Genomic DNA, 14654 nt, shown 5'->3' with positions numbered 1-14654 from the left:
ACGTGTGTATCTTAAAATAGAAGAAAATGGTCAGTAAAATGTTTGTCAGTAAAAATCCAATACACGCATACGTTAAGCGTTTTATAGATTGTCTACTTTCGTTTCCTACTGAAGAATGTAAATGAGTGGGCGTTTTACGTAGAGTGGATCAGTAACTAACGGTAATTATTAATGCCATGTGATAAGAAATCTTTAGCACAGGTTTCATTAATGGTTATGATCATATAATTATTGTTACGATGTGGTAAATCCTTGATTACATCACTGGCGTTTGGCGCTATCAGGGCTATTTATCTGTTTATATATAACATGTACATGTAGACTGGTGAAAAGGGAGGGATATCTCCACCCGAGTGAAAGATTTTGGCTAATCAAACCGAGGCTTGCCGAGGTTTGATGGTCAAAATCTTTCTCGAGGGTTATGAATGGAATCATGTGTGTGTCAAACTTAAAATACTTTATACTTTGTTTTGAAAGAGACAGCGTTGTGTGATCAATTGAATACACTTGTGTTAGGTTCTATAGCTAATCCAGATACATTTTGTTTTGTTTTGTTTTGTATTCTATTTAGAAACTAGATCTTAACTACAATCAAATCTGCCTTAGCAACCGTCTCTTTACAAAGCCCACCTGTTTGATAAGAGTCTTAATTTTGAGTCAGAGAAAGCGGTCTTATTATGAGACCACTTTCTCAGAGTCAAAGTAAATGGTCAATTTCAACACAATTTAACTTTGTATAAAGACCTCTTTACAGACCATAAAAACCCAAATGGCTTACCATACTCTCATCTACAGCCTTAGATCTCTCTGCTATTTAAAGAGGAAACAAAATCTGTAAGACACTGCTTAGTCTTTTACTTAGACCTGCTTCTTGCCAGGCCTAGGATTTCAGACTAACTTTAGGCCAGACCTAACTAATGCCCTTTAGTGATACAGATTTTAGTCGGAAAGATAGGCTAGTCTCGAAGTTAGTCCTAACTTAGGCTGTTAATAGTGAAACAGATTCCTGGGGATTTTCTTCAATTGATATGTCTATAAGGCTACATTTGCCTTCCTGGAGTTATTTTTCTTTCTTTGTGGGTAGACAAATTGAAATGAAAACAAAATGGGAAAAAAATACAGACATGGAATACAGTAAATGCATAAATTTGTCATAAATGCTGACATTATCATATACTACATATTAGTATATATATTGTAATTTGTCACAAATTCACATATTGTGCAATGTATTAATATATATGTTTCAGAAATCCGATAGTAAAAAATTAATTCTGTTAAAAATTAAAATGTCAAAATAAGAATTTATAAGTGAGAAGGATTTGTCACTGTATACACTACTATAAACACCATGCGAGACGCCTATGAACCATGAATAAAAACCATATTTCTCAACAAATACTTGCCTTCTCGAGTCAAATGAAACACCAATGTAAATTTTATTAAATTTCACAATGCTTAAAACTTGCTTTAAGGACGGAAGATTTAGAAGAAATGTCTTAAAGGCCCACTACTTTTCCAGAGCAAAATTTAAAGGTTTCTTAAACACATTATTAACATAAGAAAATACATATCGATGGCCTAAGATGAGGTACCAAAACAAACATATGCAAGATTTCCTGTGTAATGTATGATAACTGTGGAGATTCATTTCATTGTTATGTCGTCTGGTGCAGCGATAGTCAACCCGCGTTATGAAAATTAACATTTTATTTATCTTAATCAGATTGTTCAGAAGGCGATGATAAGTATAGTGTTAACAGTAATATCTTTTGCGATTCTACAAAATTATCTATGTCGTTTTACATACCCATTTTAAAAAATAAAAGTCATTTCAGAAAGGTAGTGGGCCTTTAAATTTTTGTTAAAATATACGTCAGCTCATGAAATGACGGCCCACTTCAGAAAAATAAGACAGTAAGCCTGGCACCTGCAAGCTACATCAAAGGTTGCGCCAACAAATATCAAAGGAAATTCAGTCCTCGCCCACTCGCCCAACATCACAGTCAGTGCATAAATACAAAAGCTCTTGCGACATTTTGTCCAAAACCCTAAGTGACAAATCCTTCTCACTTAAATCCTTGGTCAAAACTACTGTAAATCAAATTGAATTAGTTCTCTTTATTTTAACAGAATGACAACAATGGCAGAAGCTGATAATGCATTTAAAGCAAGATTCAAACCAATAAGACCAAATCATGAATACCATGCCTGTATATCATATCACAAAACCGTCCAAGCAACTGTGAGAAAAGAAATTGTAAACAAACTGAAAGAAATCAATTTTGAGATAATAGAGGTGTGCTCTGATGACACAACAACATTTTCAGAGAGTCTGAATTCATCAGATGCTTGGGTAGAAGTTGTCACTGACAAATATGAAAATTGTGAAAAGTGTGAGTCTCGCTATAATGAGTTCACAGGCATCAGGAAAGAAAAAAATTCCAAATTGCTACAGAAAAGAATACAAATGAGCCAAGGGATAATGCTACGTGTACACAGTGACTACTCTGCTGATGTTCATGCCTTCAGTGGACGAGAAACAGACTGGTTTGGTGATCTTCAGCTGGCTATAATCACTCGATTCCATGCCTTCTTATCCTTCAGTGAATCTGACAGAGAAATGGCAGAAGAGATCATGAGGTGGTTGCAAACTAACAGATATTTGTTTACTCATAAAAAGAAGTTTCTGTCTTTGAAGGATGCAAAGAAAGCAGCCGTTGAGAATAAAATGTCAGATAAAGTAATCGTCTTATTTTCTGATGTGTACCTTCAAAATCGTGAAGATCTTGATTTGATTGAACCTGTCATCCAGGACAGAGCAACTTCAGGCTGCATCCCGATAGTGGTGGAGTTGAGTACAAAAGTCAATGAATTTCTGGGATACCATTCAAGGCTTCATCTGATTAGTTATAAAGACAAGTTTGGTCAGAATGTGACAGATGACGTTTGGAAAACAGAGATGGAGAGATTACGAAAGGCTATTGATGATACAGGTATGTACTACTGTAATCTTATTTAGGCATATCTGATACATGTGGAAGGTAATGCATATAGGTCTTACATAAGTGACTATGTAATATGAAATTTATTTAACATATTTATTATTATTTTTTGAAAAATTTATATAACACTGCACTGCTGAATAAAGGGTTACTAATTAATAATTCAATTTCCGTACTTTAACTTTACTCAAGGACATGGGATTGAATAGGTAAATTTTACGGTTTTAATCAATACCGAGAGACTGAGAAACCTTTAGCTTGTTATTATAGCTGCATTAAAAGGTTTTCAAATTTGTTAAGATAAATGACCTTTTAAATTCATTCCAGGTCACATAAGACAAATAGACAGCAAGAAAGTACTATGACCTATATTCAAGATTGCAGAAGTAAAGTATATGTGTACAAAGTCAAAGAGGATGCAATAATCAGTAGTACATGATACTTTGGCCTTGACACCAGACTCAGACATTCTAGCGAATAGTTGTCTGGTGAAGGCTGGGTTTCCTTTGGCCCTGACACCAGACTTAGACATTATGACAGATATAGATGTCTGATGAAGTTTGAGTTTCCTTTGACCCTGACACCAGACTTAGACAATATGACATATAGATGTATTATGAAGTATACGTTTCCTTTGGCCCTGACACCAGACTTCATGTCTGGTGAAGTGTACGTTTCCTTTGGCCCCGATACTAGACTTAGACATTATGACAGATATAGATGTCTGTTGTACTTTGATTTTATTTTGACCCTGACACCAGACTTAGACATTATGACATATAGATGTCTGGTGAAGTCTGAGTTTCATTTGACCCTGACACCAGACTTAGACATTATGACATATAGATGTCTGGTGAAGTCTGAATTTCCTTTGACCCTGACACCAGACTTAGCCATTATGACATATAGATGTCTTGTGAAGTCTGAATTTCCTTTGACCCTGACACCAGACTTAGACATTATGACATATAGATGTCTGGTGAAGTCTGAGTTTCATTTGACCCTGACACCAGACTTAGCCATTATGACATATAGATGTCTTGTGAAGTCTGAATTTCTTTTGGCCACGATACTAGACTAAGACATCATGACAGATATAGATGTCTGTTGTAGTTTGATTTTACTTTGACCCTGATACCAGACTTAGACATTATGACAGATATATAGATGTCTGGTGAAGTCTGAGTTTCCTTTGACCCTGATACCAGATTTAGCATTATGACAGATATAAATGTCTGGTGTTGTCTGAGTTTCCTTTGACCCTGATACCATATTTAGACATTATGACATATATATAGATGTCTGGTGTTGTCTGAGTTTCCTGTGGCCACGATACTAGCCTTTGACAGATACAGTATATATGTCTTGAGTAGGCCTAGCTGGTACATGCAAATTTGTATGTATAACGTAAATGTCTAAATCTTGTGTCTCGGTATCAGGATTAAGCTCCAACTGATTTTGGCTTTCATTTAGAATGTAGATTTTAATTGTTGATGTGAAAAGCAGTGTATCTAAATGTAAAAAGAGATTGAGTCAGGAATTCAGGACTAGCTCACAATATACTAGCAGTCAACCTAATCTTCCCATCCCTGATAAATGTCCCTCCCTTTATTGAGGCCTCAATTTCTTTGACTTTGAATTAAATTCAGACTGAAAAAAACGGAACCTTAAATTTCTTTATTTGGTTTCTTTTTGCAAATTCATTTATGGCTTAATCTTATAAAAGACTAGTCCAGATTTGGTTCTATTAAGCACGCCCTTGTTGCTTTTTCGCCAATTTTTAAGGTGCCTATTGAGTCAAATGTGGTATATATTAAAGGGTACACAAATATATCCTTGATTTTTGTACACAGATATACATAGACTCTACTTCTTATGTAGGAATTTAGTTTGTTTGACATATGTTATATATACATGTAGATAAGAGTTATCATAAGTGTGGGAAGTGAATAAATGAAAAATAATTTGTTTCATCAATGTTTAAAAACTTCTTGTTGGTGTTTTTTTTAACAGATGGCCTATTATCTTCAGACGGTGGGATCTGTAAGTTAACATTTTATCACTTGTTTTTACAGATACATTTTTATTAATTTGGACTTTGACATATTTTTTTTTTGTGAAAAATGTTTCTGAATCTGTTTCATATCATTCTATAGTGATATTAGTCTATATGTATGTATTTTTATGATAGGTTACCAGTTTGATTTCTAAAGCAACAGCCAAGCTTGATTAATACATTTATGAAACTGTGTTTGACAGTTTTAAGGCTCTTGCAATTTATGAAAAAAATATTATTTGCTCTTTTCAAGTTTTCATGGAAATACTAATGCAAGTAAAAAATTTTCTGGAACACAACAAATCCATCAATATGAGCTCAAAAATGTTATATTTTATTCATTTCATTATCAGATTTCATTAACAAGCAACCAATGGTTAATTAGTACTGCAATACAAATGCATGTCAACATGTTGACCTTTGTAAAGGGCATTTGTCCAGAAATGATTTTCGTTAATTACTATCGCCTACATGTACATGACTCCACCTATTGCTTGGCTTTGTCGTGCTGACTAAGATCTGCAGTTTTCTGTTGGAAAGCCAGAAATGAATATTTCAGTGCTTGAAGCTCCATTGTTAGGTCACCTTACCCGAAGAGTCAGGATGACCTATTGTCATCTTGTTCTGTATGACCATCGTTGTCTGCAGTGCACTGTGCATAAACTTTTCATTCAAGCAACTTCTTGTAAATAACTAAAAGGCCTAGAGACCTCATATTGATCAGACCTGTCGAATGCTGAGGTGAAGGGCTACCAAGTTTGTTCAAATGAATGACCTTGACCTTCATAACATCACAGGGTCAAATACGGCTAGAACATTTGGTCAAATACTGGTAAATACTCGGACAGCTGTTTGACCTGAAAAGACCCTGACCTGAAATTGGGGTACGGACAAAAGCCCCCCCGGACAAAAGCCCCTTAGGACATAAGCCCCTAGGACAAAAGCCCCTTGGACAAAAGCCCCTCCATACTAATGGAAAAGAGGACAAAAGCCCCTTCATTTTTCAAAAAAAATTAAATTCAAAAATATAGTAAAAAAAAATATAAAATATTTTCTTATATCAGTTTTTTTTTTCTTCAAATATACATGTAGTTCAAAATAAGACACAAAGTAATAATTTACTGGATTATTGGGATTTTACTAAAAATTTGATAAATTAATTTCCTGATTTATAGAAAAAAAAAATGTAAAAAATTATATTGATGTTAATCTAATTATGACACTATATGATAGAAATATTTTGTAATTAAACATACTTTCTTAATTATCTATATATATAATCAATGCAAACATCAAGCTGTTAGCCTGGTAGGTGTGTTATGATAAAGTAAACATTAATGGTTTCTTGTATATATAACATTCTAATGTCTATGTATACATGTTTTTTTATTCTTTCTTTGATATCAATAACTCAAAAATTAAAAGAATTCAAATGATCACATCATAATTATGCTTTTTTATTATGTTTGACATTCTTTTCTGATAATACCCAAATGTATCAAATAGCAAATAAACATCTAAAAAAAATAGAAATAAGAAAAAATACATTATTTTATAAAGAAGGGGCTTTTGTCTGGAGGGGCTTTTGTCCTAGGGGCTTATGTCCGGAGGGGCTTTTGTCCAGGGGGGCTTTTGTCCTACACTCCCTGAAATTATGACCTGAAAATAGGTCAATTTCTGGTTAATTTAAATTAAAAGTCTTGACAATGAATTGCCGTATTTATTCCTTACAGGTAAAATTGACCTGAATATTTTTACATTCTGAGTGTTTCGTCACTATATTATGAATCAACCAAATGACGAAAACAAACATCTATCACTATGAATACACTATGAATACAACGATTTTTGTGCATCAATCAGCTGATTTCAAACATCAGGCCAGTTTCATATTAATAAAAATGGTCCCCCACAATATTTAATGTAAAATCTTTAATGTGTTGTTTCTTGATATAGAATTAACTAAGATTTACTGTAATAAGTCAGTTTAATATTATTTTAACTATATTTCTTGTTTATCGTTTGTCATTAGCAAAAAAAGGTCGACCAGATTTTTCGTTGTGGAACGACTTTGTCATCCAGCTGTTCCATTAATCTTGTGACTTTGTCATCCAGCTGTTCCATTAATCTTGTTTCTCATTGTATATAGGTGTCATAATTTTAAATGTAATATAATAACCTTTCAATAATTTTTATTTTCATAAATCATTCGAATGTGAATATATGGATTGAAAGTATTTTTCTAAATTTCAAAGTGGCTATGAATAGCAGAAGCTGTCTACAGCATATCTTCAGAGGAGCGTAAATGCTAATTCATAGTTGCTATGAAAAGTAGAAAAATACATTCAATCCCTATATAAAATTTATCTTAAAGATGCTCTACCGCCAACTAAGCATAAATGATATTCATCATTTGAACAATAATTAATGTTTAATCGTGTATAAATAAGTCTAATTATCAGAAAAAATAATATAAAATAATTTATTTTGACTTTGGATGTGCGCAAACAGTACTTCATTCCATATAGGATATAGTGCCACGGAATTTTTTCGGGATGCAATTAATTATTTTCTATATTTTTAACTTAAAGTAAAATTAGAAGCTCAAACTTTTCAATGGCGGTAATGGTGTTAAGTAAGTAACTTTTGTAACTGAAGAAAAATACCAAATCGTAGGCTGCTGTTTTTGATTGTCAAAAAATACCATTTTTCAGCATTGGAGCATTTTTAAGTTTACCCAAATTCACATGATTCACACGTTTTGCCTGTGTAGAAGTTTCACAGGAGAAGAGAAAATGTAATGGCCACACTGGGATATGAACCCAAGACCTCAGAACGCTAGCCAATTGAGCTACCTGTTTATCGATGATGTGTATTTATTAGGAAGATCAAGATCAAAATTGTGAAAAAGGAAGCGCATAAAGTGAATGATTTTAATACTTGTTTTTTAGCCAGGAGAGATGGACCTCCAGAAAAGCTGCCATTCAAATGTATTGAAAGTATGGTGCAATCTGTTGGCAAAATTCGTCAAAGAAGATTGTCTGGTAGCAGTTCGATTGGTACAGGGTTCTGTGTGGGGAAACGAAGCGTAACAGATCATCGCTATATCATCTCAGCTTACCATGTCTTCGGTGAAGCAATCGGTAAATATTTGTAAATAAAGTATGAAATGTAGTATCTTATCTCCATCCCTAGATAATGTCATCAATCAGAGTTTGGTTTGGGTATTTATGAATAAACATTGAATATATGTATCTTTCTCCCATACTGTTTAGAAGTTAAATTTCATGGATGGATATTTTTGCTAAAAAAAAATTTTCATTAATCCATTGACATACATAAGAACATATTTCAAAGAATAACAGAAATCTGTGAACCGCGAAATTTAATCTGTCAATGTAATATTTAATCTCCACGAATATGTTAGTATAGGAAACCATGAAATATTATTCCTCTAAATTTAAAGCGTTATACAGTGTTTGACAGGGTTATGTCCAGTGGTTGCTAGAGGAAATGGAAATTGTAAAACATCATGTGCAACTAAACATCTATCTGTGCAGTCCAATTTTACAATCCATATCACCTTGCTCATGTTTCCTGCTAGTGCTAAACTTTAACCTAATTGGATCATCGCTATTGGAAGTCCACCTGCCTTCACATATTTCTTTTATGTTTACATAGGAAAAAACTATATGTAAATGGTTTTGATACAATATATGGTAATATTTCTTTGACTTTGAATATTTCAAAATGATTTTGATTCTTATTTGTCACTGTGCAATAAGTTTAACAATGTTTATAATGAAGTAAAATAAAATATTTCTATTTTGAAAGAGCTAGTAAAAAATTTTTTTTTTTTTTTAAATCTGGTTGACTATTTGTAGTTTTCAACCTTACGTTTTTAGAAATTACAGGGGCAGAAAAAAGATCATTCCCTACCTAAAGCATTAGAAAGGGAAATCTTTATCGTTGGAGGAGATTCACAACAGTCTAGGCAAGCCTCAGGTTAAATGTGGATCTCCTCCTCAGGTATAAAACTATAAAAGACCTACTGATCAACCCCATTTAGTTCAATAAACTATATAATCTATCTTTGTATAAAGGACACCTGTCTATAAAGGACAACCCATTTGGTTCAATAAACTATATAATTTGTCTTTGTATAAAGGACACCTGTCTATAAAGGACAGACGTGTGAACCCCATTTAGTTCAATAAACTACCAACAATAGTGAGTTTACCCTCTGTGATTATGTCCTTATAGGAAAATACAAAAGACATTGACCCCGCAAATTTTAAGCACTACACAGTAAGTAAGTTTATTGTGTTGCATATATTTCTAATGAAACAATTTTTTTTTACAGATGATATGATACAATATTTGGTTGACCATTATGACAATGCTGAACAATTGCTTGTGGATATCTCTTTTGAGAAAAAGAAGTTTGAAAATAACTTTCAATTATTCTCCTTCCGTCAGTTAATTGCTGGAGAAGTTAAATTTGATGGTAAGATTTTAGTAAATTTCTTGTAGTTTGTTCTAATTATTCTAATCACCATTTGTCTGTCATGCATCCATAAAGAATTTTCTTTTTCAACTTTATAATATGGCCCCAGGGGGCTATGGGAGGGCCCTTAGGGTAAAATTGGCTAACATTTCAAAAATCTTCTTCTCCACTCGTAGATGTGGTAGAGTCAAATACTCTTGATTGAAGGTCTTAAGGCCCTCTACAAAAATTGTGAATTCCATGGCCTTGGGGTCTGGGGAGAGAATCAAATTTATAATTTATAAAAGAAATCACATTTATGAGCATTATTTTGTATTTTTTTAGGAAATGAATCAAACTTGATTAGAATTATTACCTTGAGATATCATTTTAACAGGTTACTCTTAAGGCCTGTAGACATCTTGTTTAAATCTACTCATTTCCAAGGATCAATTTGAGATTATATATGTTATACTGTAGCATTTAGCATTCACCAATCTTATGAATTAGCCTTCTCTATCTTAGCAATGGTGGGTTATTACGCTCCATCTTGTCAATGTTGGGTTAGCCCTCCCCGTCTTGACAGTAGTGGGTTTTCTCTCTTCGTCTAGGCAATGGCGGGTTTGCCCTCTCTGTCATGGCAGTGGTGGGTTTGCCCTCTCTGTCTTGGCAGTGGTGTTTTTGCCCTCTCTGTCTCTTGGCAATGGTGGGTTAACCCTTCCCGTCTTGGCAGTTGTGGGTCTTCTCTCTTCGTCTAGGCAATGGCGGGTTTGCCCTCTCTGTCTTGGCAGTGGTGTTTTTGCCCTCTCTGTCTTGGCAGTGGTGTTTTTGCCCTCTCTCTCTTGGCAATGGTGGGTTAACCCTTCCCGTCTTGGCAGTTGTGGGTTTTCTCTCTTCATCTTGGCAATGGTGAATTGGCCCACTGTGTCTTGGTACTGGTAGGTAAGTCCGCTAAGTCTTAGAAATGATGGGTTTTCCGTCTCTGTCTTGGCTATGGTTGGTTTTTTTTGTAATTTTTTAACTTTTTTTCTAGACACATTCTTATACAAATGTACAACAATAATACATTTCCTCATCCTAACTAACAAAACAAACATGTTTTTAGCTGAATCTTCATAGCTACATTTGATTATCTGCATTATTATAGTTATCAATTTATCTTTATTCTCAGCTTATTTATCAGCATCACCATCCTTCTCATGCATTCTACTAAATCTTATTCTGTTCTTTTTTATCTCACACACACAAACGCACCCTTCCCTTACACACACACACTCACACACTTTCAGGATATACAAACATATATACAAACTCAATTTCGGCAATTCTTCTTTTGTTATCATATACACACATGCCAAAAACATTCACACACAGTGACAAAATATACAAATATACATACAGTTACATATGGGAAGAAGGGGAGAGAGAGGAGAGAAAGAGAGTATAGTTTGGGATATATCCACTGGAGGTTTGTAGTTCCAAAAAGTTATTGGTTACTATTTTAAGATAGTCAAATATATATTATTTCATTGTATTTCAAGTCGTGCTGTCAGAGATTGGGTAAAAGTCTGCTCCATCTTGGCAATTGATGGGCAGTCTGCTCCGTCTTACCAATAGTGGTTTTAGCTACTCCATCTTCGTGGGTTAGCCCTCTCATCTTGGCAATGGTTGGTTTGCCCTCGCCGTTATGGTAAGGTTGTGTTTGTCCTCTTTTTGGCATTGGTTAGCCCTTTTAGTTTTGGCAATGATGGGTTAGCCCTTTTAGTTTTGGCATTGGTGGGTTAGCCCTTTTAGTTTTGGCAATGGTGGGTTCGCCCGCTCTGTCTTGTTTATTGTGGGTTGTCCCTCTCTGGTTTGGTTATGATGGGACTAGGTTGGCCCTCCCCGTCTTTGTTAAGATGGGACTGAGTTTGCCCTCCCCGTCTCGGTAATAATGGGACTAGGTTTGTCCTCCCGTCTTGGTAATAATGGGACTGGGTTTGCCCTCCCCGTCTTGGTAATGATGGGACTGGGTTTGCCCTCCCCGTCTTGGTAATGATGGGACTAGGTTTGCCCTCCCCGTCTTGGTAATGATGGGACTGGGTTTGCCCTCCCCGTTTTGGTTATGATTGGACTGGGTTTGCCCTCCCTGTCTTGGTAATGATGGGCATGGGTTTGCACTCCTCGTTTTGGTAATGATGGGACTAGGTTTTCCCTCCTCGTTTTAGTAATGATGGGACTGGGTTTGCCCTCCCCGTCTTGGTAATGATGGGCATAGGTTTGCCCTCCCCGTTTTGGTTATGATGGGACTGGGGTTGCCCTTTTCGTCTTGGTAATGATGGGACTGGGTTTTCCCTCCTCGTTTTGGCATTGGCATGTTAGCCCTCTCCTCTTGGAAATGTTAATTGATTGTTATGATATTGGTATTTCACCATTAGTTCTCTTTACAAACATCAAACACATGTGTGTTTTGCCTGCAAAAATCATTGAAATATATTGTAATCACAATTTGTTATATCACATGTGGATGTAGAAGTTGTGCTCCCTTAGAATTATCCTTGGCTTTAACATACGTCATGTAGATAATCGCTTGTTAAAATGGTTACAATTGCTTTACAGATCCATGTGCCAAAGCTAAAAGGGGTTTTATTAGCCCACCATAATCAGATGGTCGGCTATTCAAATTGCCTTTCGTCCGTGGTCTGTCATCCGTCCGTCTGTTAACAATTCTTGTTACCTCTATTTCTAAGAAAGTACTAAAGGAATCTTTATCAAATTTGAGTTGTAGGTTCCCCTGGGGCCCTAGTTGGGCATATTGCATTTTGGGACCCATCGGTTCACAAGATGGCCGCCAGGCAGCCATCTTGGATTATGATAGTTAAAATTGTTACCGCTATTTCTCAGAGATTAGTAAAGGGATCTATCTCAAAATCCATCTGTAGGTTCACCTAGGACCCTAGTTGTGCATATTGCACTTTGGGGTTGATCGGTCAACAATATAGCCGACTGTCCGCCATCTTGGATTTTGATAGTTACCGCTATTTCACAGAAAGTACTGAAGGATTATCTCTCAGCTTCCATAAGTAAGTTCCTTGGGCCGTAGTTGTGCATAGTACCTTTAAGGACTGATCGGTCAACAAGATGGCCAACCGGCCGCCATCTTGGATTTCAACGTTGAAGTTGGCTACTGCTCTCAGAAAGTACTGAAGCAATCTGTCTCAAATTTTATATGTAGTATGTTTGAAAAACTTTGAAAAGCAGGGTAAAGGTCCCTCTTTCCATTGTCAGACAAAGATCATTCTTTGGTGGGCACCAAGATCCGTCTGGGATCTCTTGTTAGGAAATGTTAACGTATGATAACTCAAGTTTGGGGCTAACTTTCATTATCATTTGCCCTATCAACAGTTATAGCAATTTAATGCAGGTTAAGAAGGCGGAGGAAAATAAGTATCCAGTTTATGTAAAAAACTTGGTAACTCACTCATGTTGGATTAAAATTTGAAACTCATCGATGTGTAGAGATAATAGCAGAATATTTGAATACTGTAGCAACTAGACCACCATGGCCTGGTATGCTTTGAGTTGAGATAATAACTAAACTTCATCCAAATGTTTCTTACCTGAACTTCTTTTAGCTGCTTTATGGATCCAAGGATCAAAAGGCATGGCCACTTTAAAACATCAATATTCCTTAAGGGCCTGTCGGGTATGAAGGTCAAAAGCAAGGTCACTGTTATTGACAAAGACTTCTATGTAATACATGTAACACCAGTTTTCTTGGGCTTTGGAAGCAGGCAAAGCTGACCCATCCTACCTTTTTTCATGCTTTATTTGTTTTAGACAATAAATCCTGTATTTCGAAATTTGATAGAGTAATTATTTATATATCATTTTATTACATAAGAATAGATATTTACCTATTTTACAGATATCACAGATAAAAAGAGCTTCAAAGGCAGCAAAACAGACTTAGAAAACAGGTGGAATGCTTCAATTGCCTTCCTAGATGAGAAAGTTGGGACTTTGCATTTGGATATGGACATTCCATTCATGAGTCAAAAGCATGACGTCATTATACTGAAGACAAAAGAAAAACAGTCAACAGTCCCAAACCCATTACCATTATCCAGTCATAGTATAAGCAATTTCTGGCACCTCGCTGGATGCAATAAAAAAGAGGAGATAAAAGACATTTCCATCACAACATGGTGTCCGGTGGGAAATTCTTCTGAACCTTCAAAAATTTGGTGGCTTCGAAGAAAAAAGCACACAATCCAACATGAGAAGATACTCAACGAGTGGCAGGAACTAGATACATTGGGTTGGGTACCATTTAAGTGTTCAGACGATTTTGTTCATGGATGTTCTGGCTCGCCCTGTTGTACTATGGAAGACGAACAAGTGGCTGTGCAGGGGGTGTATCTGGGCTGCTTGCCTGAATTGGTCTTCTCTTCAAAACAAGAAAAACCACAAGAACTAGCTCACAGGCATAGACTTGAGGTGGCTTTAACCATGAAAGAAATAATTGAACTGCTCGAAAATTTGGAAAAGAATGAATTGATTGGAAATCTAGGTTTCTGGAATTGAATACATTTAAAGAAGAAGTGGCATTGGCTTATCCTACCGGCACATGTATGTTTGTTTAATACTGAGGTATTATAGAGTAAGATCTACTGAATGGAATGGTAAGAGGATGTAGCATCAACAGCTTTTGTTGGTTTTCTTTTGATGCATTGTAGATGATTAAGTTTTCTCAGCTGACTTGCTGATTGGCTGATTCTTTTTTCATACCTATATGGGGAAAATCGGAGAATGGCGCAATAAAATATTTTGTTATTAGGAAGACTGAAAAAATAATTACATGCATATAGACTAATAAGGAATCTTTGAGCTTTTGCCATGGCACAGTCCCTGTCGTCCGTCCGTTTGTCTGTCCGTCAACATTTCATTTAAGTCATAGTCTAGAGTTCACCAAATTTGGCCAGAAACATCCTTGGGGAAGGGGAACAGAGTTTGGCTCTACCTCCTTGGGCAGGAGGGGCTGGGCCCAATGAATGGAATTTAGAAATTATTCTTTACATCCTTGAGGAAATAAACACTTCACCTATACTAATACCATTGCTTCGCT

The 14654-nt window shown here is 35.6% G+C and overlaps 1 protein-coding gene across 1 annotated transcript; it reads left to right on the top strand.

Moving 5' to 3' along the window:
• Window positions 1-71: 71 nt before the first annotated feature.
• LOC138321297 (uncharacterized) lies at window positions 72-14233 on the top strand. The gene is made up of 6 exons (XM_069264892.1): window positions 72-161; window positions 2134-2996; window positions 5019-5048; window positions 8013-8204; window positions 9425-9568; window positions 13455-14233. Exons 2-6 carry the CDS (start codon window positions 2135-2137, stop codon window positions 14111-14113), a joined length of 1887 nt encoding a protein of 628 aa, XP_069120993.1. The 5' UTR covers window positions 72-161; window position 2134; the 3' UTR covers window positions 14114-14233.
• The last annotated feature ends 421 nt before the right edge of the window (window positions 14234-14654 follow it).

This window comes from Argopecten irradians, chromosome 4 (assembly GCF_041381155.1).
Source record: "Argopecten irradians isolate NY chromosome 4, Ai_NY, whole genome shotgun sequence".
Taxonomy (NCBI): domain Eukaryota; kingdom Metazoa; phylum Mollusca; class Bivalvia; order Pectinida; family Pectinidae; genus Argopecten; species Argopecten irradians.
Note: the sequence above shows the minus strand (reverse complement) of the source record. Positions and strands in the feature narration are given on the sequence as shown.

Bases quoted from the DNA above. Each gene is read 5' to 3' on its own strand.
- LOC138321297 (XM_069264892.1), top strand. From the start codon at position 2,135: ATGACAACAATGGCAGAAGCTGATAATGCATTTAAAGCAAGATTCAAA. The intron at 5,049-8,012 runs GTAAGTTAACAT...CTTGTTTTTTAG, and splicing joins ATCTTCAGACGGTGGGATCT to CCAGGAGAGATGGACCTCCA. The intron at 8,205-9,424 runs GTAAATATTTGT...TTTTTTTTACAG, and splicing joins TGTCTTCGGTGAAGCAATCG to ATGATATGATACAATATTTG.